General features: G+C 43.1%; 1 protein-coding gene across 27 annotated transcripts in view; it reads left to right on the top strand.

Moving 5' to 3' along the window:
• The window catches only part of ESRRG (estrogen related receptor gamma), a 408,187-nt gene that overhangs the window by 112,010 nt on the left and 271,456 nt on the right, over nt 1-24,721 (top strand). For 3 of the 27 annotated variants that reach the window (XM_027809204.2, XM_055725758.1, XM_027809201.2), the window contains exon 1: nt 5,484-5,998. The exons of 20 other annotated variants lie outside the window; for them this stretch is intronic. Coding sequence is in view for 1 of the 7 variants with exons in the window: in XM_055725752.1 (XP_055581727.1) it covers nt 4,879-4,884 (6 nt within the window). In the remaining 6 variants the exon portion in view is untranslated. Of the gene's footprint in view, nt 1-4,861; nt 4,885-5,483; nt 5,999-8,422; nt 8,640-24,721 lie in introns of those variants that run through there. 4 more of the 27 variants (XM_055725762.1, XM_055725752.1, XM_055725773.1 and 1 more) reach the window with 4 other exon arrangements.

Here is a 24,721-nt window from a genome sequence, read left to right as displayed (position 1 = left end):
AAACTCAATATGTCAGCTACCTGATGTACCCTTCCTCTTCCAAGAATACATCTCGCCATTCCTTCAAATTCTTCTTGAGCTAGGACCTCCCATCTGCCAGTTTATTGTTCTTCTTCTGGCCCATTAGTTTTGCTTCCCATTCTTTTTTCATAGCCTCATGTGTTTTTTATAGTTTTGTCATGTGCTAATGACCAGAGTGTCTGAGCTCCTTACCTTACCTGTAATTTATCCTTCAGGGGCCACACGGCAGCTGAAGCACTTGCACAGAAACTTCATGCTGGAATTTGTATAATAGGAAGTATTTTGCTTCGCAGCAGTGCAAGAGTCGTGGAAATCCATGTGAAATAAGAAGTGCCTGCCTCCTTGCCTTGGTGGATCTCCTGGATCTCACCCCTCTCTGGCACTTGCCCGCCTTTCAGACCACAGCCATCTTCCTTGGTTTGTGTTTGGCCCATACACAAAGCTTTCTGTTGCAGAAGGAAGCAAAACTCTGGCTGATGTCAATGAACATTGGCATTGATGGGATTTTTACTTAAATTAAGTCTCTGCAACTCACCTTTTTGTTGTAGCAGATATTCCTGTACAACTATTAAAAAGCAGCAGTTCCACCTGTAGAGTTTTCCATGTGAGTAGACTCTTGTGCACCCAAGGAATCCTATTAGAGAGGAAGAAAAGACTGGATTGCAAGGCACAAAACTCCTAACATTGTTGTCCTGTCCTATAAAAAACACCTCGTGGTGTGTCTGTGTGAGTTTTGCATATATAGGTGTGTATGCATAAAGAGATACGCTTCATGATATCTCCTAAATAGCGGATTACTTGTTGCTATTTGGAGGTCACTGCCACTGGGTGACCTGCAATTCCTGCTTGATTATAACATGCTCCAAATTCAAATGAATAAATAACTGCCAACCAAACTGTGGGTGTTTGTGGTACTGAGCCTATAATCAGGTTTTTGCATTTTAATTTTGTATCTACTTTTAAGAATACATATGTTAATCTTCCTGATTGGTTGTTATTCTTCTTTATCATTCTATATATATTTTTTGTTTCTTTCTTTCTTTACGATGGTTTGAGAAATTTAGTAGTGTAGGATCAGAACCGTTCTCTTTGAAACTATCTTTAAAAGTGCTATTGACTTTAACAGGATTAGTGGTCATGTTAGGGAGCCTGAGAAAGTGGTCTTATGGCACACACAGCATCTGATTCCTACAAAACAAACCTGGTCAAGTCAACTCTTTCCCCAAGTCATGTTTTGTTCTGTCCTGGCACAAACTAGACTGGGACAACAAATTGTATCACCAAGGAGGCATGACATTAGTCTTGCGTATATTTTCACCAGCCTTTGTATTGCCATGGCAACAATAGTTTTAATTATGGAGAGCCAAAACGGTAACTTGTATATCAGATGGGGCTCAGTTTTCCCTGTGGACAAAACTCTGATTAGCCATTGGAGAAAAGCTTTGTATCTTGGTTTTCCTCCCAGGCTGGATTTTATTCTGTGCATTAACAGACAGCTGCTGTGCTCACGGGGCGAACTTGGAGGGGCTGTGGCCGGCTGGAGGGCTGCTGGACGGTGACCCGGCAGGAGGTGAAGTGACCCTCCTGTCTCGGGGCAGCCTGGCACCGTGGTGGTTTGTGTGTTTAAGAACAGTTCTCTCACTAAAGGACCGCTCGTGGCTTCCCTTTAAACCGCTGGAGATCTGCATATTTGGAAAAGGCTGGTGTGAAGTGATGTCTAATAATCAGCCTTGACAGTCTTCAAGATTGTGCTTGGGGGACAAACAAGGAGCTCCTCTTCAGTAGTAGACATGAACATTTGCAAAGCAGATCCACATCCAGCTGTGACATGGGAAATATGTCTGCCTGGTAGGATGCAGGTCAGGAATGGCTTTCTTTGCAGTGGCAAGGATGGTATTTAAGTCACTTTTCCAAGATGGGGCATGTGAGGGCAGTGACCAAAAATATTTATATCACTCAGGGAATTCATACCAAGAGAGAAAAAAAATTGTTGATGCAAATTAGTGGTGGTTGGTTTTATATATATATATATATATATCTGTTTGTAAATAATCAGTTCTGTGGACTTCTAATGCATTCATTTCCTATTTTGGATGAATGGTGGCCCTTGGTGCTTATGGTAAAGCTGCTTCTGGGTTTGTGAACTTCCTGGCAGTGTCTGAAGAGCAGAGAGGCTGGTGAGGAGGTGGAATGCCACATAACTTTGTCCGGATCTTCTCTGACACGCTGAGATTCCTAGCGTATGTTTTCGTGATTGCAGGTCTGAGACAGCATCGTCAGGAGTTTACGGCCAGAGATCATGAAATCACTGAGAATAAGAGTTGCACACTGTTAAATAGAAATTCAATTATTCAAATGTGGTTTCAGAATGCAGGGGGCTCAGCAAGCATGTAGGCTAATATTTAGACTTGCTGAATCTCTAATCTCACTCCTTACAGATTTGTAACAGCTTTTTTTACAACAAAAAACCATGAGCAGGTATTTCACTGGTAATTGTACTGTTGATTCACCTATACTTTTTGAAATTTAAGAAGTCTTGCCTCTAAGATTGTGATTTTGGAATTTGAGATCATAAACTAAGCCCTCTTATGAAAGAAAGTAAGAAGTTTGCTGCTGTTTTAATAAGATTTTATGGTAAGTATGGCAACGGTAAGTCTGTCAGTCCCAGCTTTGCTGCACATGTGTAGCTCTGTGCTTTGAGACCCTTGAAATGTCTGTTTTTAGGACATCAGCAGGGGGCTAATGAAAAGGCTTTGTTGATTTTAACGAATTGCAAGCCACTGTAGCCAAAATAAATATAATCTGCTTTTTGGATTAGTTGTCACACATGATTTTACCTACTAACAGTGATTAAAGAACCCTGGTGGACCAGAAGCATAGCTGCTCTCTGGTGACTGTTGCTAAAATAGCAATAAACAGAAGTAAATAAAGACAGGGCATTAGTTATCTTTAATAAACAGTGACACTGCATATAGTGTTGGGGGGAGACTTCAGAAACCTGCGTCGTGTACAGCAGTGTCACTCTTCGTGGCGCAGAGAGTAGTGGTCATGTCGGATGTCTGGAAATGATGGCATCACCAAGCTGCTTTCCTTGCGTTAGGGGGCTGCCGACCCACCCAGACACCTCGTGAAAACCTTCGTCACTCAGCAGTTTTCATCCAGCCGCAGACATCAGAACAAAGTTGAAAATGTCCAAAACAGGAAAATGAAGGGAGCGTTAATTGCTTATGTAATTATGCAACCTCCGAGCCACCGTTACTCCATCCAGTTAATGAATGGAAGGCCAGCGCTTGTCTCTCTTATCTTAGTCTTTGTAAACTGATAAAAAGAATTACTTGCCCCTGCTGACATCTTTTATCCCTGATGTTTTCCCAGTAATCAAGGGTGGGTGTGTTTCCTGATCCCCTTCACGTTTGTTGTGAAAGGCAACAATTATAGTTGATGGTATTGTACTACTCCTTTGGACTCACTGTTGCTTTTAATCAGTGGATAGAAGAAACAAAACAAACGAAAGCATGTTCTCTCTTCTGCGAGGGAGTTACTGCTGCAGTACTGAATGTTGGGATCGATTTTAGGCTCTGTCTTAGGGGGAGAAACACCTTACTGAGAGTGGCAGGGAATGGAGGAGTTTCCCTCCATGGAAAGTCAGGGCTTTTGAAATTAAAAAAATGAAGGCATAGCAAAACAGGAGAAATATTACTTTAAGGAAAAATAGGGAGAGGGTCTGAGCTTCCTAATAAATCTTCAACTTGTATTCATCTGTCCCTAATTGTATAACCCTGGAAGGCACATGGCACTGTTCTGCAAGGAGTTTATCTTTTACATGACAGCTAAAAAACTTCAAATTAATCAAGAAAACATCCTCAGGCTTTTTTAGAATTGTATAACTCCTTTTTGATGTATGGAATTAGATTCTTTTTTGGTGTTTTTGGTGAAGTTGTGCAGCAGTTACAATGCACTTCTAGCTTTACAGTCTATGGAAAAAATATTTTGATACCCTGCTCAGGAAGGGAGTAAGACCCACCAAGGACCCATCCTTCTCTTGGCTGGCAGTCATTAGGAGTTTGGAGTCTTGCCCGATGGTGTAATTCAAATCTTGACTGCATATCTTATTGGTTAAAAATAGGAGCCAACTCCAGCTCATCAGTTTTGCTAAGAAACTATTGATTGTGATTAGCAAGCTTAAAAATAATTACCTTGTGTGTTCATTGCTATCTTTGGACATAGTCTCATATTCCTACTGTTATAGAAAGTATTGAGCAGCACAATAGGGCAATTTGATGACTAAGGTGTTACACTGCGTTGGTGGGAGAAGGGTATTGAGCACTTCTTAATTGTTCCATCTCCTGGTCATTAAACAAACACACAACACCTAGACAGGGGAGAAAACCCACTGGCCCTACTGAAGGGTACAAAACGAGCTATCCACCCCTACCATGTTCCCGTGGCAGGACAGATATCCAGGCCTTCCCAGTTTCAATCATCACTCTCTCCACTCAGCTCTTCTTCAGCAGGAGCCACAAGCCCACCCAGCACCACAGGTGCTGCACCCTGGGGAGGCGTGAACAGCTGATTTGCTTAGACCTTTGCTTTAACTCCTGATTTAAAAGCCTGATGGTGCTGGTTCATACTTGGTAGCAAGTTGACCCTGAATGGCTGACTCAGGTGATACCTGTAAGCCTGCCTGCCTCTCTGGAAGCTGTTGTTCATGTAGCAGGAACGGTTGCAGCAAGCAGCTGAATTGTTGTTACTTACAGCACTGCGCATTCAAGTGAACCAGCGTCTACTTCAGTCTGTTGGAGCCTGGGCTGCCTGCTGAGCGTGTGAGAAGAGCTACCTATACCTGTCAGGCTGCTAATGCAGGTCAGTAGCCACTTCAGGGGGCCACCTTCCCCAGGCTTTAACTCTTGAGCACCCTTAGAAAAGCTGGTTTCTTGCCATGCTGCTCCTCTCTGTTGAGAGAGCCTGGGAAGAATAACTTTTCCATTTGAGTTTGGTGTCAGAAGTTGGATGATGAGAACACTGTTGTGTGATGCTATGTCTGTAGGATTTTCCCGCCTTGTTCTGTAGCTTTTGTATCCCCCTATGAATACGTTGGTAATTTCAAATCCTAACACTCCGTGATGCCTAGTTTGTTTTGCATTTTCAATTTGTATTTCTCCCAGAGTTTTACTGTTGTACTGGTTTGGTGCGTATCAGGGTTACCCTCAGCGGGCACTTGATGTGCTGGTGGGGACGTGTGTGATAACATGGGGTAAAATACAAATTATACAGGTGTTTTGCAACCATGGGTGCTTGCTGTGGGGTTGTGTGTATCGAGCAAGTCTCGTTTGCGCAACCAGCTAGTGACCTGGGGGCCGGGTGCAGGCAAACTCTTGAGGCCACTTGCAAGTCATGTGAAACTGTGTGTGTGTGTGTGCAGGAGAGGGATTTGTCCCAGTTTTTTGTCTGGTAATGGTAGCTTTTGAAATTGAGAGTCAGAATTCACTGGGGAGGGGAGGGGGAAATCACTTACTAAGGTGTTTGCTTGTGCAATGGACTTCATGCCAGCACAGGTGGGAGAGGCAAGCGCTGGGTCGCACCAGGGCTGCTGCGCCTCATGTGGATTTGGGGTTTTGCATTGCTTCAGGAGCACAGGAAAATGAAATGCAAGGCTTCAGTATGGTAGCAAGGGAAACTGTGGGCCTGTTTGCTTTCTGTTGCACTGTGCTCTGTGTCAGAGCAGGAGATGCAGATGGACTGCAGCTGCAGCTCTGAGAAAGCCGAGCTGGAGCAGGAGCCCTGTGGGGGTGGCTGAGGAGCCACAGTGAACCTGGTGGGAAGGTGCAGCTCTTCCTCTCGCTGCCATGCAAGGGACGTTGCGACAGCCCTGGAGAAGGTCTGGGCTGTGTGGATAGACAGCAGGTGATGGCACTGGAAAGAAAAAAACCAAAACTTCATTGACAGGAGTTTCTGACAGCAGCTTTATGCACTGAAGGTATTGTCATATGCTTTTTAAGACTAAGTGACTCTAAACCTGTATACTGCAGTAATTTCTTTATAAATAGTGTAAACTCTCAATAGATTCATACACATAAGCTATATATTTCTAAACAATTTGCTGCAAAAATACTCGGGCTGACTGAGAAAAGTATTATTGGCGGAGCTATTTTTTTTTCCCCTCTGTATTGAAAAGGGCTTAGGCTTGAGCCCTTAAATTCAGCATCCTGTATTAGCATGATTCCAGGACTTGCAATGATTTGTATAAGAGCTTGAAACATTTTAAAAATATATTTTTCATGTTTAAACACAAATGATAGAACTCTAAAATTTGATCTATTGGGCTATACCAGAGCTAGACGTGAATGTTGTTTCGCTTTCCTGTGGTTTGAGTACCTGTTCTTTCACCCAGGAGACTGCAACATATTTTTTCGTGTCTGGCTGTCTTGGTCTCAGATACTTATGTGCCTGCAACTACTGCAGTTTCTGATTGTTTCACAACACTTCTGGGAGAATATTATTACCTTAAACGTATCGCTGGCTCATGAATACTGAGTGCCTTTCTTTAGCACAGATGAACTTTGACAAGGCTTTTGGCACTTTGTGGGAGGAAGGGTGTGATTTGGAGGAAGTTTACTAACAAATGTAACAAGAGCAATGGCATATTTTGCACACCAACAGGGAACACGGGGCTGAAACCTGACCAGTTTTGGCCATGGAGAAGCTGAGCTAGTCAGAAGCCCCCCATTTGCTTTATTTGCCACACAAATGTAACTGTTATATAGCCTATTGACTACACAAGCAACTTGTGATCTTACGCAGTCATTTTTTATGTTCCATTTAACACTTTTCTTGACAGAAGCAGTGAGAAACGGGGCGAAATATTTCTGCTTGTGTGTAGTTGATGGCTGAGAGTCAACCACAGCCACTAGTCTGGCAATAATTTGAATTATTACAAACACATGAGAAGAGTAAAAAGATGCAGGGCGAAAAAAAAAAATTTCAGCAGGGACATTTCTTAAGGATAATTTTATTAAAAGTTCATGTTTGAAGTGATGTCATCCTTTTCATTCTCTGTATTCAATTGCCTTTCTGAAGCTTGGCATAACTATTCTGATGTGCAGCAAAAATATTACATCAAAGGTGAACGTTTGAATCCTGGCTGAAAAATAAAACGGAGGGCGGTGGGACACAGAGCAGGGGGGAGAACCCCCAAATGACTAAAAGTTCTTAAAAGTAAGATATAAAAGAAAATAATCACTTCTCTCCCCTGACAAATAGTTCAAAAAGTAGCCAACAGTTTGGATCTGGTATGTCACATTGCATACAAATGAAGAAACTGTCACCATCGGTTTCCTTTGAAACCTTTTGATCTTATCTTCTGTAGTAAAGGGCATGTGACTTGATCAGGGCTTCTTCTCTCTGATACATAGTCAGAGTCCTGATCTACTGAAATATCTGTGACAGGTTTCTCCACTCAATTGATATTTTTTTTCCTTTGCCTTCAGTACCTTTGTCTGTGGTGGGTATGGTTCACCCTTCCCTCTCCATCCAGGAAAACCAAGATTCCTAATTTACTTCTACATACCTCTAATACTTAATATTTAAAAAGCACAGTTTCTGTGAGGTGTTTATATTTTTAATATGAGCTATATTAGTTAAGGTGCTTTAGTTGATTAGTATTTTGGTCCAGAACTTGTGAAGTCAAGGAAAACTTTCCCAAAGGACTAAACTGCTCCTGTGGCAATTGATGGCAAAACTGTCTTTGACTTCTCTACTGTGAAGCCGTGCTGTGAGGGAGAGTTGAAATAGGAACTAAGCCCCAGGAGGTCTCGCTGGGCTCCTCTTTGCAGAGTAAAGGCCAGAACAAAATATTCTTGGGTCCATCTGCTGTCACTGCTGGGCTTTGCTGCCGGGCTCCTGGTGGGGGATGCCCTTGCTGGTGGTCGCCCCAGGGTGGTTTCTCCCCCTGCTGAGACCCCACAGCTGGAGGAACTAGTTTGCAAAATTTGTGAGGCTTGCAGAAAAGACAAAGTTTATACCGATTTTCATATTTTAATTTTTTTTCTCTCTTCCTACTTTTTCTGAGGAAGGTAAGCAGTGATTGAGGTGGCCAGGAATTGTCTCTACCCAATCTCACTAATTAAAAAAAAAAATAAAAAATAAAAAAATGCTGGAGTTATTGAGGCAAAGCAGTTTTAAAATGGGTGAAAGTTAATGGCCAGTGTTTGCACAGGAGGTCGGACTGGGTGATCTCTTTTAGCCTGCAGCCAATTAACCTCTGAGTATTCAGTGTTGCCTTGCCCTGCAGCCTTGCAGATGGGGAGCTGTCTAAGAGAAACCCAAAGATTTCCCGGTCCATAGGAGTGACCAGGCTGGTAGTGGGCTGCCTGCCTGCCTGAGCAGGCTCTGCTCTGTTTGGTTTTCTGCTCAGCTTCTGTCGCCAGCACATCTCCGTTACAAGTAACGAGCTGATAGAGACTGGAAGAAAGCCTGAAGCGTGCCAGCTCGTCTGGGAGGTGCAGCTGGGTAAAGTGCAGCAACAAGTCATTTGCAGTGCTGGTACTGAAAGCTGTTACACAGAGCAATTTTGTTCTTCAGTGATTTTAACACTGCTAGCAATTAGATGCTTTTACGTGGTAAGTGTCCCTCTACACGCTGAGGTGGCTCATGTGTTCTTCAGAGCTGGAAGAAGGTGGTTGTTGGATGCTTGTGCAGAAGGATGTCTTTGGGAGTCCTTCATCATGTGAAAATCTTCTGGGAGAACCAGAATATGTGGGGCCGGTCCACCAGCATGTTCTTTTGTCACTGAACTTCCTCATCTCCTGGTTTAGCAGAGTAGGAGAGCACATCAGGGCATCCTGCTGGGGCCCAAATATGTGCTTCGGATGTTTTGCTTCTTGGCTGGCAAGAAAAGTTAGCTTTGCTAACTTGTCTTTGTTTCATCTAAAGAATTTGGCTTTTCCTGTATCTGTGCTTTTTCCCTTATGTCGAGTGTTGTGTGAGGAATAAGAGCTGGTATTGAATAGTGGTGCCTGAAAACTGATGGGTTTGGTTGCTGAAGGGCCTGACTATTGGGATCTGACAATGTAAATGGCATCCAAATCAAAATGGATTTGCCTTTTATCTGTTAACACCAAAGCAGGTCAGATGGCATAACTATCAGCGTGGGTGAAAAAGCAGTCTTCCCGACGCTCCACAGGACTATCAGTTCAATATATTCTGGATGCTTCAGCCCTGGAGTGTAAATGGCCAGGGACAGAAACCCCAGGGGGTTGCTTCCTTCTGCACCATCTGGAGATGTTTGCTGGCTCCCCAGCGCCATTTATCTGGGGTAGGGGGCGCTGGAGCTGCCAAGCAAAGAGGCCTGCTGGTGGTGCTGAGGGCTGGAAGAAAGTCTTGGATGTGGCTGGAGGTAACAGGCTGCCATCGTGACTCCCCTCTCCCTTGGCTGGCTGGTGGGAGGAGGATGGTGGGGACCTGACGAGCTCACCACTTCCCCACCAAGGAGTGAGGGTGTGATGCTTAACGCTCAACAGCAGGGCTTAGGAGATCCAGAAAACCACCTATTTGCTTTCAAGGCTTACTCTGCAATCAGCGTAATTTCTCATGAGGAGTGAATTTTACGGTAGAACAGAAGGTTGGGGAATGGAGTGTTTGCAAAGGGAAAAATAATTATATTTATAGACTGGGAGTCTAAGACCTTTTTGGACCCAATCACTAAATCTGTCTGCTTTGCATACAGGAGGCAACTTATTGGATAGTTTAAAATGTTGGCTACTTTATAATAATACTAATAACAATTTAAAGATTTTCCCAGCTGTTGGAGGATGCCATTTTTCTTTCATAGGCCATTATGTATGCAAGACCAATTGGTAAACTGCAATGTACTGTTCTGTAATTATTCTCCCCTGTAGCTTTAATGAGGAGATCTGCGTGCAGTTTGATGGGAGAATATACTCTGCCAACAGCTACATCAAAAATCAAGACAGGTGTAATCTGCTTACTGTAGTCTGTGAATCCTCACCATGTGGCTATGTTATCTCTAGTGCATGTTTATAGAAAGATGCTTGTAAAAGGATTTAATTTAATGGAATAATGGTAACTGACACTATGAAAATGAAGGGGCTCAAATAATGTGGTGAGCAGTCATATAAATACTAAAGTAGATGATTAAAAAATTGCTATATTACGTCATTCAGCTAACATCATATGAAAGGAAAATACAAATTAAGCCATGTTATGTACTAAAAGAAAATGCATTCTTTCTTACTAACCTAGTCTTGGAACAGACCTTGGAGAAAACATAACATTTTGGACTATGCACGCAGAGATGCGTGCCCACTCCTGCAGTTGCGCTGGTGTGGGCAGATGTGCATGCCTATTGCTGGAGCTCTGCATGGGCACGTTTCCAGGACTGGAGTCCTAAGAGCAGAATATCTTTTAGAAGGCAGATACTCTGCTGAGCTGTAGCCAAAACCTGCAACTTTCTCTCAGGTGGAAGCATAGTTACGTGATGAAAGGACCGGTAGAGACTTCAAGAACCCACTCTGTGGTGGGGAGGCTTAAAGATACTCACACATGATGTGCCTTTGTTTCCTTACCTGTACAGGAATGACAACAAACTATCAGTAGAAAAGCAGCGAAATAACTTACTGTTTTGAAGCCTGTTGAGAAAAAGGAGCATCTCCTTGCTAGCAGCAGTTATGCAAGATTGTTCGATTGGAAAGATAGAATTATTTAGGCAGAACTGTGAATCTAGCTCTTCTTTTCAGAGGCTGAAAGAAATAATACCCAATCACTTGGTGGATGTGATTTATTAATTATCAGTCATTCTTAATCACCTGATACTGACATATATCTAACACGCTGGAGAGTTTAATATCTGAAAGAATACTTACCATGATTTTTCTCAGCAGTCCATTTTTAAGTGCTGGGGGGAGATAATGTGGTGCCAGCACTTAGGTATTGTGTTTCTGATCCTCTATGACTCTGTCCTTGAACGTGGAGCGTGAGTGCACAGAGGATGGCAAAAAGTTCATAGCAAGAGCTATGCTAAATGCTGCCGTGCTTCTCGCTGAATTGCTTGAAAGCCTTTGGCTGATAGAATTTGGACATCTTGTGACACTTGGATATTTTTTTTTTTATATTTAACCTTTTTGATGTTAAGGTAAATGGATCTGAATTATTATCCATGCCAAGTATAGTGAAAGTGCATGATCGGGTGTATTATGTTACTGCATCAGGCAAATGTATCTTAAAAAAAAAAATGCTACTGAAAAGCACTTCTGTTGGGGAAAGATGGGGTTGGATGGGAGTTGGGCATCGCTGTTAATTATTCTTATTATGCTGATCTCGCTCAGGTTTTGAGTCTGGTGATTGCACTGACAAAGGAGCAGCCTTGATTTCTGCACATATGTTACAGTTACTTGTAAAACTGGGCTCACAGATTGCTCTGAAGCTTTTACTGTTCCTGCAGAACATTTCCGTATTTCCAGCAGTTTGATCACAAATGCAGCATCTCTCTCCTAATGCTGTGCAGGTTGATAAAACAGTTGCCGAGCTGGAGTCCCTAAAGAAATTATTAATTATCTGGTTAATGTGCATCAGGCTGTGGGAGTGTGAGATTAATCACCAGTGCTGGGATGAGTTGCTGAAGTGGATTTTGGTTTTTCGTCTCCTGTCACTCGGTAATGGCTTTTCCTTCCTTCACCATCAGGTGAACAGGTGCGGAGGTGCTGTATTTTCATTTTCCTGTAGTCGGTAACAGCCGGTGACCAGGAGATGCCTTTTTCTCAGTCCTGCTGCATGAGCAGTTTACAACATGGAGCGCTACCTGCTCTGGATGTTCCAGCTGCGGGAGGTGCTCCGGCAGCACAGGACTGACCTGGGCCTGACCAGATAAACACATTTGAACACAGGCGCTTGGGGAAGGGTGCCAGGGAGGAGTGCTGGGCTGAGCTGCAGCTGGCTCTTCTGTATTCCCCAGGTCTCACAGGGGTTGACTTGCATTTGGATGTGGAATCGCAACTTGACTCCTATTTTGAATGTATTTATAGTACCCAGAATTTTTCGGTAAGTGAACATTCAGCTTGCCTCCTTTGTTTAATATAAACAAAGGAAGAATGTGCTCCTTTATTGGAAGGTTACAGGAGGTTCTTCTAGCTCAGTCTTCAGTGGTACCAGCCTTAAAGCCAAAGGACTGCATAAATATTCAGCCATGGGAGAATGAGTCAGACTCCTTCCAGTGGTGGATCAGTCAGGGTGCTCAGCTGCAGTGTTGCAACACTTGTCCTGCCCCGTTAACTGCTCTTAACTATCAACAGCTACATCAGAAATTGTTCAGTGAAGCCCTGATGTTCTTCCAGAGGTCCCTACTGGATTACATACGCTTGTACCCCTCAGTGCTCTGAAAAAAAACCCTGAGGAGTAATTTGTCTTTAAAATTTACAGTGGTGTTGCTACATGAATCTTGTACGTGAAGCCGTAACAGCTCTGCCTCTGGGTCAGGACCATTGGCTGGAAGAGTCTTTTGTTTTAGTGACTACTGGTGAGGAGAGGAAGGACGGTGGGATGGAAGGAGCTACATTGTATGCATCTAAAGCAGGCGGTTTGCCTGAGGCCAGGGGAGCATCTTCTAGCTAAGAAGGGAAAAAGTTGTAGACAACAGCACAACAGTTGCTCCACTAATACACATTGAGGGACAGAAGTAGGGTTTTGACCTCTTTCTATTTATAAAGTCTAGTCATTTGAATTATTTCATCTCTAACACAAGTGCCTTTTCTCCCTGAGGAAGTCGTGTAGATGACCACAGCTATTGAGACACTGAGGTGCATGGCACTTGAGACTGGAGACCTGTTTTTAACCTTCAACTTGACTATGTTGTATCAAGCACACACTTCTCTGACGTGAACATGTGGGTATTGGCCTTCTTCAGCTTATGGCATTTGTTTCTTCTTGGCTGAACTAGTGGTTTTCTTGTCCCTGGTGAACTGAAAATTTTTCATTGCCTTGCCACTTCAAAGCAGGCAGAAACATACTTGTATTTGAGATTGCATCGCACTACTTCATCGCTGAGCTTTTACTCCCCATGTTGTCCTATCCTGAATCCCTCTTCAGCTAAAGATGTTACCTTGGGAGGGGAGGAGAGGTGTGTAGTCCTCAGAGAATTTGCTTTTTATAATAGCAATGTGCTTCAGTCTGGAATCCCTGAACAGCCCCATGGTGGCATATGCATCCATTTGTTCGGCAGGCTATGGTATAACTTGCCATTAAATGTAGGTGACCTGTTTGTGTTTGAAACCCCCTAACCAGTGAGTCAGCACAGCAGCAGTGGGGTTTTAAACATTAAGTAGTCTTCGGGGCTTCAGACTGAGTGTTTGCATCAGAGCTGTTTGGGTTTCTGCTCCTTGTAGAGCTTCCTGAGCTTGTTGTGATAAGTAAAATCAAGTTTACTTTAAGCTCAGCAGTTCCCAGCACTGAAGAGATAAAAGGGGGAAAATAAGACCTTTAGGAGACAAGAACACTGTCTTGATGAGAGGACTGTGTGGGAATGCAGGTCACTCCTTTCTGCATGACTTTGATGGTGATGTGCCCGTTTCTTTATGCATGGTTGTGTGAGGGTGCGTGCAGGTGGGCTTGCCTGTGGTGGTGTAGAAGTCATGCAAAAGGAGTGTAAAACTTCCTTCAGTGTAGGAACCATAAGGGCAGTAACTCGCCAGACTCTTCTGTAGCTGTTGATCTCTGGTGCTTAAAAATAAGTAGAATAGCAGACTTTCAGAGGAGTAAATTGTGCAAATCCATGCCTAATTTACATGTACGATCACCTTGGCTGCTTGTACAAATCAGGTAATTGCGCATGCAAATAGCTAATTAACACAATTAGCTGATCTGCTGATGCAGTCTCAGGATCTGTAAGTGTGTACTAGCCATGTATTCATCATGTATCTGCAAACCAATTGTATGAAAGAAGTCTAAGCCCTCATAACCATTTGCAGGTGTGGGGAATGGCTTCTTTTTTAATATCGCAGTTTTTTGGCTTTGGGATGGAGAAGCGTCTAATGGGGATCCCAACTGTTATTGCAGTTGGGATCCAAAATCACTTAGGTTTATTGGAAAAATTTCACTTCAAAGTAGCAAGCTGGCATCACTGCCGAGGCACACTCCCAGCACTGCAACCCATGGCCGGCTAGCCGGTCTGGTGGCACGGAGGCTGCAGTCGTGCCCATCTCATATAAATTGCTCCACGTGAGCACAGGGCTGTGCTAGCTTTGGCCTATGGCTTCAGAAAAGTACCTGTGAACAACACTTGTTAAATATCTACTGCTTATTATTTTTAGATAAGCAAAATATTTCAGATTTTAAAGCTGCCTGCCTCCTCCTACCTTGGTGGGAAAGAATTTACTAAAAAAAAAAAACAAAAAAGTTAGAGAGTGCGTCTCTGGATTTCAGCTGTTTGTCCAACTTAAGAGCTCTCCTCCTTAGCATTTGACTGCTGAACAAAAATACCCAGGCAAGTTTAAACAAGTAAGGTGTCAAAGTTTTGTAGCTGCATCAATGGACACGAATTAAGAGTCCAGGGATTTCAGAAGTGTTGTTCCCATCTTTCTTTCTATTATTTTTATAGCTGTTATGGGATGGACAGACACCCTTAATCATAGTAATTATGTATATTTTTAAAGCAAACATAATGTGAACTTGCAATCAGTTCCTACAAATAATTTGTCGTCAGCATTTGTGGCTTCAGGTTGAGTCTGCACAAAAGTAACAGCATAATCTTCTGAAAGCAGGTATTTCTTGAACTACCTTTAAAAAAAATGTTTCCTAGTTATAAAATAGAAAACTGAAGCCTGTGTATTAGACTCGTGACTCTGCTTAACATCCCAATTGCTCTCTGAATTTCCTTTCTTACAAGTGTAGTAGCTTTATTTTAAAACAAAGATGAAATATGCCAATACCACATAACTAGCCAGGATTCAAATCCTAGCAAAAGGCTCATGTCCAAGACCACACCACTGTGTTGTCTTTCATATTTCTCACATAGATGTCTGTGGGATGTAGAGTTTTCCTTACTCAGGGGACTTCAAAACACATTGAAAAGCAATGAGTTAGATGCTGATTGTGCAGGGACTGCGCTGGCAAAAGGAGCGCCTTGTTACATGCTCCACAGTAACACTCTCGGATCCTTAAAATCTGCTCTGTGAAGGGAATTTAATGGGGCCGGGAAAGCTGGGATGTGTTGTTTACTGCTGTGAAATGTTTTACTACCATTTAGGTAGCCACCAGACAAAGACCTAAGGGACTTCGGTGTCAGACCTTGTGTGAAAAAAACATATTTCTGGTAGAGCTGTGCCCATCTGGTGGTAGGTGGGTGCAGAGTTGAGTGAAGAGTGTCAGCCCTGAGGGGGTCGTGAGGTCCCTCCCCTGAGGGTCAGGGCATTTCTAAGCAAGTACAGGGAAAGCCCCTCAAATGTAGAACAAACAGATAAAAACCTTCTTAAAGGTACATTTTTAAGAAAGCAGAATGAAAAGCGTAGTGGAGACTTCCACGCTTCTCTGCAAGGTACACTGTGAAGAAGCATAAAGCCTGTAGAGAGCCTCTGTCAAGTTTTGTGGTGATGCTATTCAAGGTGGGAATTAACACGCACACCACCACATCACACCACCCTTCCCACCACCCTTCCCCTTCAAAAAAAACCCAAAACCAATCTAGAAAACAAAACAAAGCCCAAAGAGACAAGAAGTCCAAGTCTTGGATGCTAGTTGGCATGCTGATGCCTGAGAGCGCATCCAGCCCGCAGCTCACTCTTACCAGCCTCAGGGTCTGAGCCCTGGGAACAGAAGGGAGGAATCTTCTCCCTCTTCCAGCATGTGCTTTGCAATTATGCATGGAGTGACAAATAATGATTAGCAAGGAGCTGAGGCCTCTGTGCTGTGAAAGGGAGCTGGGGAGGATGGCTTTACTCCTGGCCATGCCAAGCTTTCACCTCTGCTGCTTGCTTGGTCTTCAAAGGAATGGTGGTAGCTGTGTATTAAACGCTTTATTTAAAACTTTGTTTTGACAAAACCAAAAGCTTTTATGTTTTTATAACCAATTATTTTTCAATTAATCTTAAAAATTAAAAAATAATTTGCTGTAAAAATCTTTCCCATTATTGATCAGCCAAATTTCCTCATGGGTGACCTGGAATTGAAAATTAATGAAAAATGAGCAGTCTGCTTCTAAAGGCCAAACAATGAGACTTGGGGAGAAAGAAAACTGAAAGTAAGACAAGTAAAGTTTCTTTAGCACTTCATGTTGGGACACCTTAAATCCTGCTTTTAGCAGGTTGCAGAACCGCTTGCAGAATTGGGGCCGAGGCTGTAAGATGCTGAAGTGCCTCGTAGAAGGAAAAACTCCACACGTCTGACCTGACACTGGCTGTGGGCTGTACAGTGTCGGTCAGAAAAAGAAAGAGCCATCTATTAAACTGTTTGGAAGTGGGAAGAGCAGACATCATACTTGGGTATGGTGATGACTTCTACACTTTTGGTTAGTTGAAATGCTGTTAATATCTATGAATACAGGCTTAAAGCCTTTTTTGAAACCTTAGGAATTACCTGTCCCTTAAAATGAGACGGCTGTTTCTTTGGCTGATCTACAGCCTATTGAATTCAGTGGGAAAACTTCTACTTGTGCTGGGATAAAGTTCCCAGTCCCTGCTGTGTTTTAAGGACTAAAGGAAAAGGCAGGGTTTGTGTGCTCTGGAATGGCTTGTGAGCTTCTTTCAGAAAGGATACACCTGCCAAGCAGGGAAGCAGCACCTCTGTTCCTAGGCATCTCACTTGGAAAGTCCTAAAAGTTGATGATATTTTCTCTCCAGTTACTCATAGACATTAAATAAACTGAAAATGCAGTATTGATGCAAGTGCCAAGTTGCTGCAATGTGCAGATGACTTTTCTCCTTGGCCTTTCCTGTCGAGGACCGTGGTGCTGGCCAGAAAGATGGCTGATTGCCTTTGCCCAGTCGAGGGATGTTTGAGGAACCGCTGATGGTTGAACTCCTCTAAAATGGAGCTGATGATTATGAAGAGGAGAGACCAGTGCTAACAGTTGGTAACAACAGTTTATCTAAAAATATGTGCCTGCAGTTCAGGAGCCTGCTTGAAATCTCTCACATTGTGATGTCCACAAAACATGATCTGCGTTATCTCTAGGGGACGGAAGACTATATTCCCTTCTGGCAAGAGATGGCTTCCTTTGTCTTGCAGCCCACAGCCTTTTGGTGTCCCTGGACCTGAAGGCGGTAGCACTTGGACTAGTCTGTTCTGCACAGCATGTAGGAGCGTGTGGCCTCAGCAGTGCGAGCCTTGGTGAGCATCCTAGCGCTGGCTTCCAGGGAGCTTTAAATCCCATTTGGAATCCTGGGTCTCTATCTTTCAGTTTCTTTGTGGCTGGGCCTTGCTTGGGTATTTTTATTAAAGTCCTGTGACGAAAATTGTGACGAGTGGCTTTGTGCCTCTGGCACAGTGGAGTGCTCTGCAATAATGGTGTTAAGTTTGTTCCCCCCCCGCCCTGAAAAAAAATAATCTAGTGGAGTCATGGAGAGCTATGCAGGGAGTTTAACGCAGTAGTCTGTTCATCTTGGTCATTTCAGGCTTATTGACGTTCAAAATCCAGTGTTCTGCACAAGTGCAGAGTTAGTCTGTGCTCCAGGCAGGATTTTCTTGTGGGATGGTCTGAAATGGTTATGTGGGCTTCCCCACAACTTCCCAGTCACGTGTCTGGTCTTGTGCACTGAGCGCGTGTTTGTCCTCATTCTTGCCTTCCCTGTCACAGCCACAGGGTCTCTGTTTACAACACAAACAAAATGCTGTGAGAGTTGTTTCCTTTGTAGAGAGGATGAGAGAAGAAGCAATATCTGAGAGATGGTAACAGTTCCACCGTGTGCTGGTACTGGGGACAATGTGGTGATACTTCCTACCACTTCTTGATCCCCATTTCCATGGAATATATGCTGTTACACCCTTCAGAAAGCGAAGGAAACGTGCCTTGGAACAGACAAAGAGAAAAGAATTGTGTCGTGTCCTGCAGTACCTTTTATTTACGGAGTCTATCCTGGGAGCCTCAAAGCATCGCTAACTGTAACAGGAACTCAGAAGCACAATGACTGAATTTTTCCCAGTGAATCAACAAGCGTATTGTATTGACATCTAAGGTTTGAGGTCTTTGTATATCCCTGGTGCAGGAACGAAGCTCCCAGATCAGCTGCTGCTGGTGAGGAGACGTAGATGCATTATTAGGGATAACTTGGTTTATCTCCTCTGACACTTTTCTGATATCTCTTGATCATTAAGGTCTGGATTAAGTGGGAAAAAACATTACTTGCACGGACGTTATGTAGCTTACGCTTCAGATCTTTTATGAGAGAGTTTGGGTGCTTAATGTCTTCTAATTCAAAAAGACAAATCAAAGTCTTGTGTACAGCTTCCTTCTGTCAGGTGCCGAGATGGGGGTTAGGTGAGTGCTAATAACAACCCTGGATATTTGAAAGTCACACTTCCAGATGCATTTAATACAGTCACAGATAAAACTCACTGAAGAGGAAGGGGTTTTTTTGGGGGGTGGTTTTGCATTTACTTGGTGGGTTTAATGATGTTTTAGAGTGACACTGAGAGTAGTATACCTTGGGAGAGCAGTCACCTGTATCTTCTTCCCTGTGAACCTTCATCATTTTTGTGAAACGCTGCTGTGTCAGGAGCTTGCTGTACGTTCATCCCTGGCATTGGGGGGAGATGGCTCTCCAGCAGTGGAGTGGGCAGCGTTGCACAGATGAGAGAAGGTGCTTGGCAGATGGCAGGTATTAAGAGAACAGGAAAAATAGGTCTGTGATGTGTCTGGCTGCCCCCAAACCCACGTTGATTTTCAGAGAAATATGTGGGGGTTTTTCAATATTTTGTTCCAAATTCTTACTGTGCTCAAAATGTAGCTATTTATTAATATAAATTAATGGTTTTTATCTTGGCTGTGCAACAGAATGCAGAAATCAAATGTTTTTGTCTTTCAGCCTGACCAGAAGTGCCTGTTCGGGTTTTACAGGAGCTGAACAGGTGTTTCTGGTCCCCCTGAGCTGATGAAAGATCAAGGAAACTATTGCATTGCTGTGCTGTCATAGTAGGAACACCATAATAACATTGGAAGACCCGTCCTTGGGACTGATGTATTTAGCAGCCCGATGCACCCTAACCGGGGCAGTCCTTTATTTATCCAAGTTTGTTCCTCTTCAGCATTTTTCATCTGAGGATTACAAAAAGTGGACTTTACCCTGTGAAGCTGTTACCCTAACTGTTTATGGATAGAGAACTGAGGCTAAGATAAACTGTGACTTCCAAAGGTTACCTCACATGCCCGTAGCACAAACAAGGAGCTGTGTGGCTGTTTCCTGAGCTGCTACTTTTTCTCCACACTTTCTTTGCCCACGTGGGAAGAAATTAATCTCTACACAGGGTCTAGCACAACTTTGCATAAGCAAGGTTCACTTAAATTGTCGAGTGAGACCTGTTGCTGGTGCTGCACAGAGGGGTGGATTGGTTGAGAACTTTGTGGACCGCTTCACAAAAAGACAAATGGCCACATGGAATTTGATTTATGGAGAAACTGCTTCCAAGGAGAAAGCAGAACCTCAGCATAAGTAGATCTGCAAACTAATGACGTAAAAATAGCTTTGATAATAAAAAGCTGGTAAATAAAGGTCTGGTAGCAACTGGGATGTATGTGAGAGGCAAGCTACGTTGATCTGAGTTTGGAGGAATTTATTCCTTCACAGAGTTCCTCTGGTTTAACTCGGTCAGTGCTAGGTCACTTTCAGTTGAAGAATATTTATTTGTAGAAGCCTAAAGTCATCTTCCTGTAAAACAAAACAAAAAAGCCTGCCCAACTGCTGGTTCAAGCTTGCTCAGAATAATCCAAATTTGTTTTGAAGGACTTTGGGGATATATTTGCTTCTGAAGATTCCCATTCTTCTGTATTTTCTTTGCCAAGTGAGTAATTAGTTACTCCTTGATTATTGCTTATCACTTTATACTTTTTCGTGGAGACAGCAAGGGACTGTGAGGCTGGTAATAGCTATGTTCACATCACCTTTCTTTCTCAAACGTGGTTTTATTATCTTAAAACTAAGTGGGAGTGAAACAGTTTTAAGTTCCTGTACTTTTTTTTTTAAAAAACAAAAAAACAAAAAACAAAAACAACCTGGAACCCTGAGTACTTTCCAAAGCATCCTTGGTAAGTACCAGGAGTGTGTACTCTCATTTTTCTTGCCTTAAATTGCTACACCCCAACAGCGCTGATCCACATCTTTGGACATGCAGACTTGACTTAAGTGGTCTTAGTCTCATTTTCATCCCATTGCTAAAAATTTTCTTTAGTCTTTTCAGATGTTCCTAAACACGGCAACAAGCGTGTGGCTCTGCAACAGATGCAATTCTTTCTAGGTCTCTGGGTAACATTTTAACCTGTGTAATGTTCACAGCATAGCATCGTAAGTAATATTCCAGGAAATACGCTGCTGCTTGTTAAAAAGGATAGGACCCCAGAGATGCCTTTAAATATGCCTGTAAAGTGAGAGGTGCCAAGAGAAAGATAATATGGCTGATTATAGTTATTTACCTTACATTTTCATTCGCCCTTAACTGGGTGTAATTTAGGGGCATGAAATCTCTTATTGGAAGTGTATTTGCATTAAACAGCTCTAAGCAACCATGAAAGCGCAGAAGCTGAAAAATTGACAGACTGGGTTCCTAGAATCCCAAAGTAGCATTTTTGTAATAGGCATACAAACAAATCAAATAAACATGTTTTGCTTCAACAATTTAAAGAATATGGTCTTTGGAGTAATTTGTCTTTTTTTTTTTTTTTTTTTTAAACTATCATTTCTAACCTTTTCATTGCCTATCTCTAGTTTGCAGCTCCTCCTAACAATCTGTAGCAATTTCCAACCCAGCTGTTGTGGTTGCAGAGCATTGTGCCTTTGTTTAGCTTTCCCTGAGCTATCAAATCGGCCTATAAAGGGGATTACCTGGCTGGTGATGTTGTTTTTCAGGTCTGCACTTTTTAACAAATTATTGTTTCACAGTGGCTCTTCCCACCCCCTGCCAAAAACAAAAAAAGAGAGGGGAAAAAAAAACCCTAAAAAAACCCCCCCAAACCAACCCAAAAAAGGCTCTGAAAATCAGACTTTACAGTTGAACGGAATAAAGTCTTGCAAGTAGGTACCTTTGGATGGCTTTGATAACCCCCCTCGCTTCCTTTGCAAGTAGTCATAAACAAGTTGAAAACAACTGCAGGAGTAGTGGTTCTTCTCAATGGGGTCATGTTTTTGTAGCAAGACTTAAATTTTCCTGAGGGTTTTATTTAAAAAAAAAAGGCCTTTTTTGTCTACTGTGTTGGTGTGTGCTAATCTTGAGAAATTTATAATACGACGGTGTACTATTAAACAGGTATGATCTTCCACCTCAGCCTCCTAGTAGTCAGTCAATTCTTTTATATCCATTGCCTCTCCCACCAGGCAGTTTGTTTAACTAAAGTTTGCAAAATGTTGTGATCTTTGCATGAATGGAGTTATTGAAGTGAAAAGCATTAGCAATATTTATTTCGGTAGGTTGTGGAATTAATGCCTAAAGAGAAACTGGTAAAACATGCTTTTTACCTATACAATAGAGTCTTTAAGACACTTAATTCATGTTTAAGAATGCAGACATGTCTGTCTGAATTTATATTGTGGTATGTATGCTCCCCATATCATGCTGTGTCAAAAGTTTTCTAACTATGTTATTGAAATATATCTATAGTATTCATATTTTTAGTATTATGTCGAGTGTTCAATGGAAGCTAGTGTCTGTCTTGCTCTGCTTAGTGCAGAAGATATATTTACTGTACTTGAGTGTCTTCAATTTTGGTTCTCGTTTTGCAAACACAGTACATTTTAATTAAGGCTTGTCACTCGAGATCTAATGAATACATTTACTGTAATGTCTCCGTCTTTCAGGAGGTGAATTTGACTTAGAAATTGTCTCTGACAGAGGGGCTGATAATATCAGTTTAAAGATTTCTTCTCTTCCTGGCGAAGAGTGATTTGCGTGGTTTGTGCTGCTTTTGCTGGGTACGGGTTAGCAGGTTTCATCTAAAGGATCACAGAGTGATGTTTATTGCAACATACAGACAAAAAAAAAATCCCTAAAGATGCAGATGCACGTTTAGCTCGGAGAATGAACCTGCATGAGACTGCCCTTTCTTTTTTTGCTTCCCCTTTTTTCTTGAACACGGTTTCAGAGGTGGTTTATTGATTATATTTGGAAAGATTAAGAAACTCCTCTCCCCAAATCACCCTTCTGTTAGCATGTGAGAGGACTTTGATCAAACAAACAATGAATTGTCTAATACACATAGTACAAAAAAAAAAAATTCCTATAAAAGCAGGTCTCAATCAACCTTTTACCTGTGCCTGTTTCTACTTTGGGGGTGGGAACTGCCTGAGGAGGGTTGCCATGCTCCTGTGTCTCTAACTCATGTTACTGTTGGTATTAAAACTCCTGCTTTTAATGTCAAGTCTAAGCCATAATAAATTTTACTGCCATGTAAATGCCATTCTGTGTCCTGTTGTGCAGGAAAGCACCACAAAGTGAATTTGGTCTTCAAGAGAAAGAAACTAAGGAAAACCTCAATTCTTCTTGCTTTTCAGTATTTCAAACTGGAATGACTTTCAGCTAGTTAAATCAGTTTATATTATGGTGCTGCCTTCTGATCCAGTGTTACGAGGGGCAAGGCTTTAGTCCCCAGGCTTCTGGCCTAGCCTCTTCCACCAGCAGCCCTCACTGTAGGGAGGGCCTGGTGCAGGGTCGAAATAAAAGGAAGGTTCTGGGGGAGTGCCACAGGGCGCGGGCAGGTCTCCTGCCCCAGGGTCCGTGGTGGGGGAGGCTGCCCGCCTCAGGGCCCTCCGCACCCTCCCAGCCCGCTGCCCCGGGCGTGCTGAGCAGCGCTTGGTGCGGCGGCGAAGCGGCAGGGTTGGGCCGCGCTTGTGGCACGGGGGGTTGAGGGTGGGAGAAGGCTGGTGGGATCCCTTGAGAGCATCCCGTGCTGTGTGCAGTGCAGTGATGCCCAGAAGAGAAGGCGAAGGGGTGGCTTCTTGCTCGTTGTCCTCAGATGCCTTTGTCGGGTATTGTTTGGCAGGTAATATGCGATTCACCCATGACCATCCAATGCAAATGTTTGGGAAGTGCTATTGCGTGCGAGGAATCACGTCATACCGAGAGCAAAGCCCAGGTTTTCAAACATGCTTAGGCACTGCGCACTGGTGTCCTCACCCAGGGTCCCGGCGGAGCTCTGTGGTGGCCAGGGGACCAAAGCTGCCTTGCCCAGATTGTGCCGCGGGTCTCATCCTTCCCTCCAACAGCCCACCCCCGGTGCAGGGGAGGCAGGCGCATGCTCAGGACCAGGGTGCTGTGCCCTCTGGCAGCCGCCGCCGAGGGGCAGGGAGTTAAATTCTGTGCAAGGCCCTGAACAGGCTGCCTGTGGGATGGCAGGTTATGGCTGATGACAAACATGTGCCGCTGATGGGTACATGTTTTTGTGACCTGCCTTAATTTTTCTAGCTGGGCTTTTAATTGCCAGGGAAAGATAGGGACAAATACAATTTAAAAAAAAAAAAAAGCCAAACTAAACAGAGCTATAGCAAGGCTGTACAAGGAAATACGTTTTAGAAAGATTTATTATTTTTTTTAATTAATCGGGATTTTGTTGTCGGGCTAAAGCAGACTAAAAATAAACAGCTGTACAGTACTTCATTAAGCTGCCTGCTTGGAGTGATTTTCCCATTGATTAGTCTCAGGGCTAATGCTGGTTCATTCCTCATTTCATTGCTAATTAACATCAGCTCTGCTCCTGACCACTTGACCGCACTCTTTTCTGTGAACATGTGCTGGTTTGGCAAGTAATAACTGCTCCCTCCCTCTTAAAAGAGAGAATTAAGGGAGAAAATAGCTATCAAGCGTAGATCTCTGGCTGCTTCTACTGTAAGGAGAGCAAACTGTAAAACCGTATCGGCCTGTACGAAGGGTAATAAACATAGTTTACAGAGCGCAGGAGTTTGATTGAGGAACTATGTAAATACAGATGATGAGCTCAAGCTGCTGTATGAATTGACAGGCTTGGCTCATCTCCTGTCAGCTGAGTTGATTCAGGCTCTTCTGGGATGCTCACGGTGCAGATTGCCTGACCCAGGGGCTTACGGCTGCTGGCCATCAGGGAGGGGGCTGCGCTGGATGGGCAGCACTTTTCCAAGTCTCTGCAATGTTCTCGGAGTCCAAATAATGAAGGATGTTGGCAGCGGGTACAGCAGGAGCAGGAAACAATGCCATGGTTATAGCTTTGTCAGGCCACTTCCATGCAAGCGGAATATAGATGAAAATAGGGGAATGAAATACTAGAATTGGCATGGATGCACTCTGAGAAAATATCTAACAACTTTAATGAAATTAGCAGCCTCTGTTCTGGGTGAAAAGGTCAATTTTTCCATAAAACCCAAGTAAACTGGCATTTTGGAAAACATCTACTAAACTTGGCACAGAATAAATAACATTATCCCGAAGTCTTGGTTCAATTCCAGATCATAGCATTTTCTTTTAATTGAATTGGGTATTACATTTCATTTTCAGAAAGTTGGGGTTTTTTTTGTATTCCTACATT

This window comes from Falco cherrug, chromosome 13 (genome assembly GCF_023634085.1).
Source record: "Falco cherrug isolate bFalChe1 chromosome 13, bFalChe1.pri, whole genome shotgun sequence".
NCBI classification, from domain to species: Eukaryota; Metazoa; Chordata; class Aves; order Falconiformes; family Falconidae; genus Falco; species Falco cherrug.
Note: the sequence above shows the minus strand (reverse complement) of the source record. Positions and strands in the feature narration are given on the sequence as shown.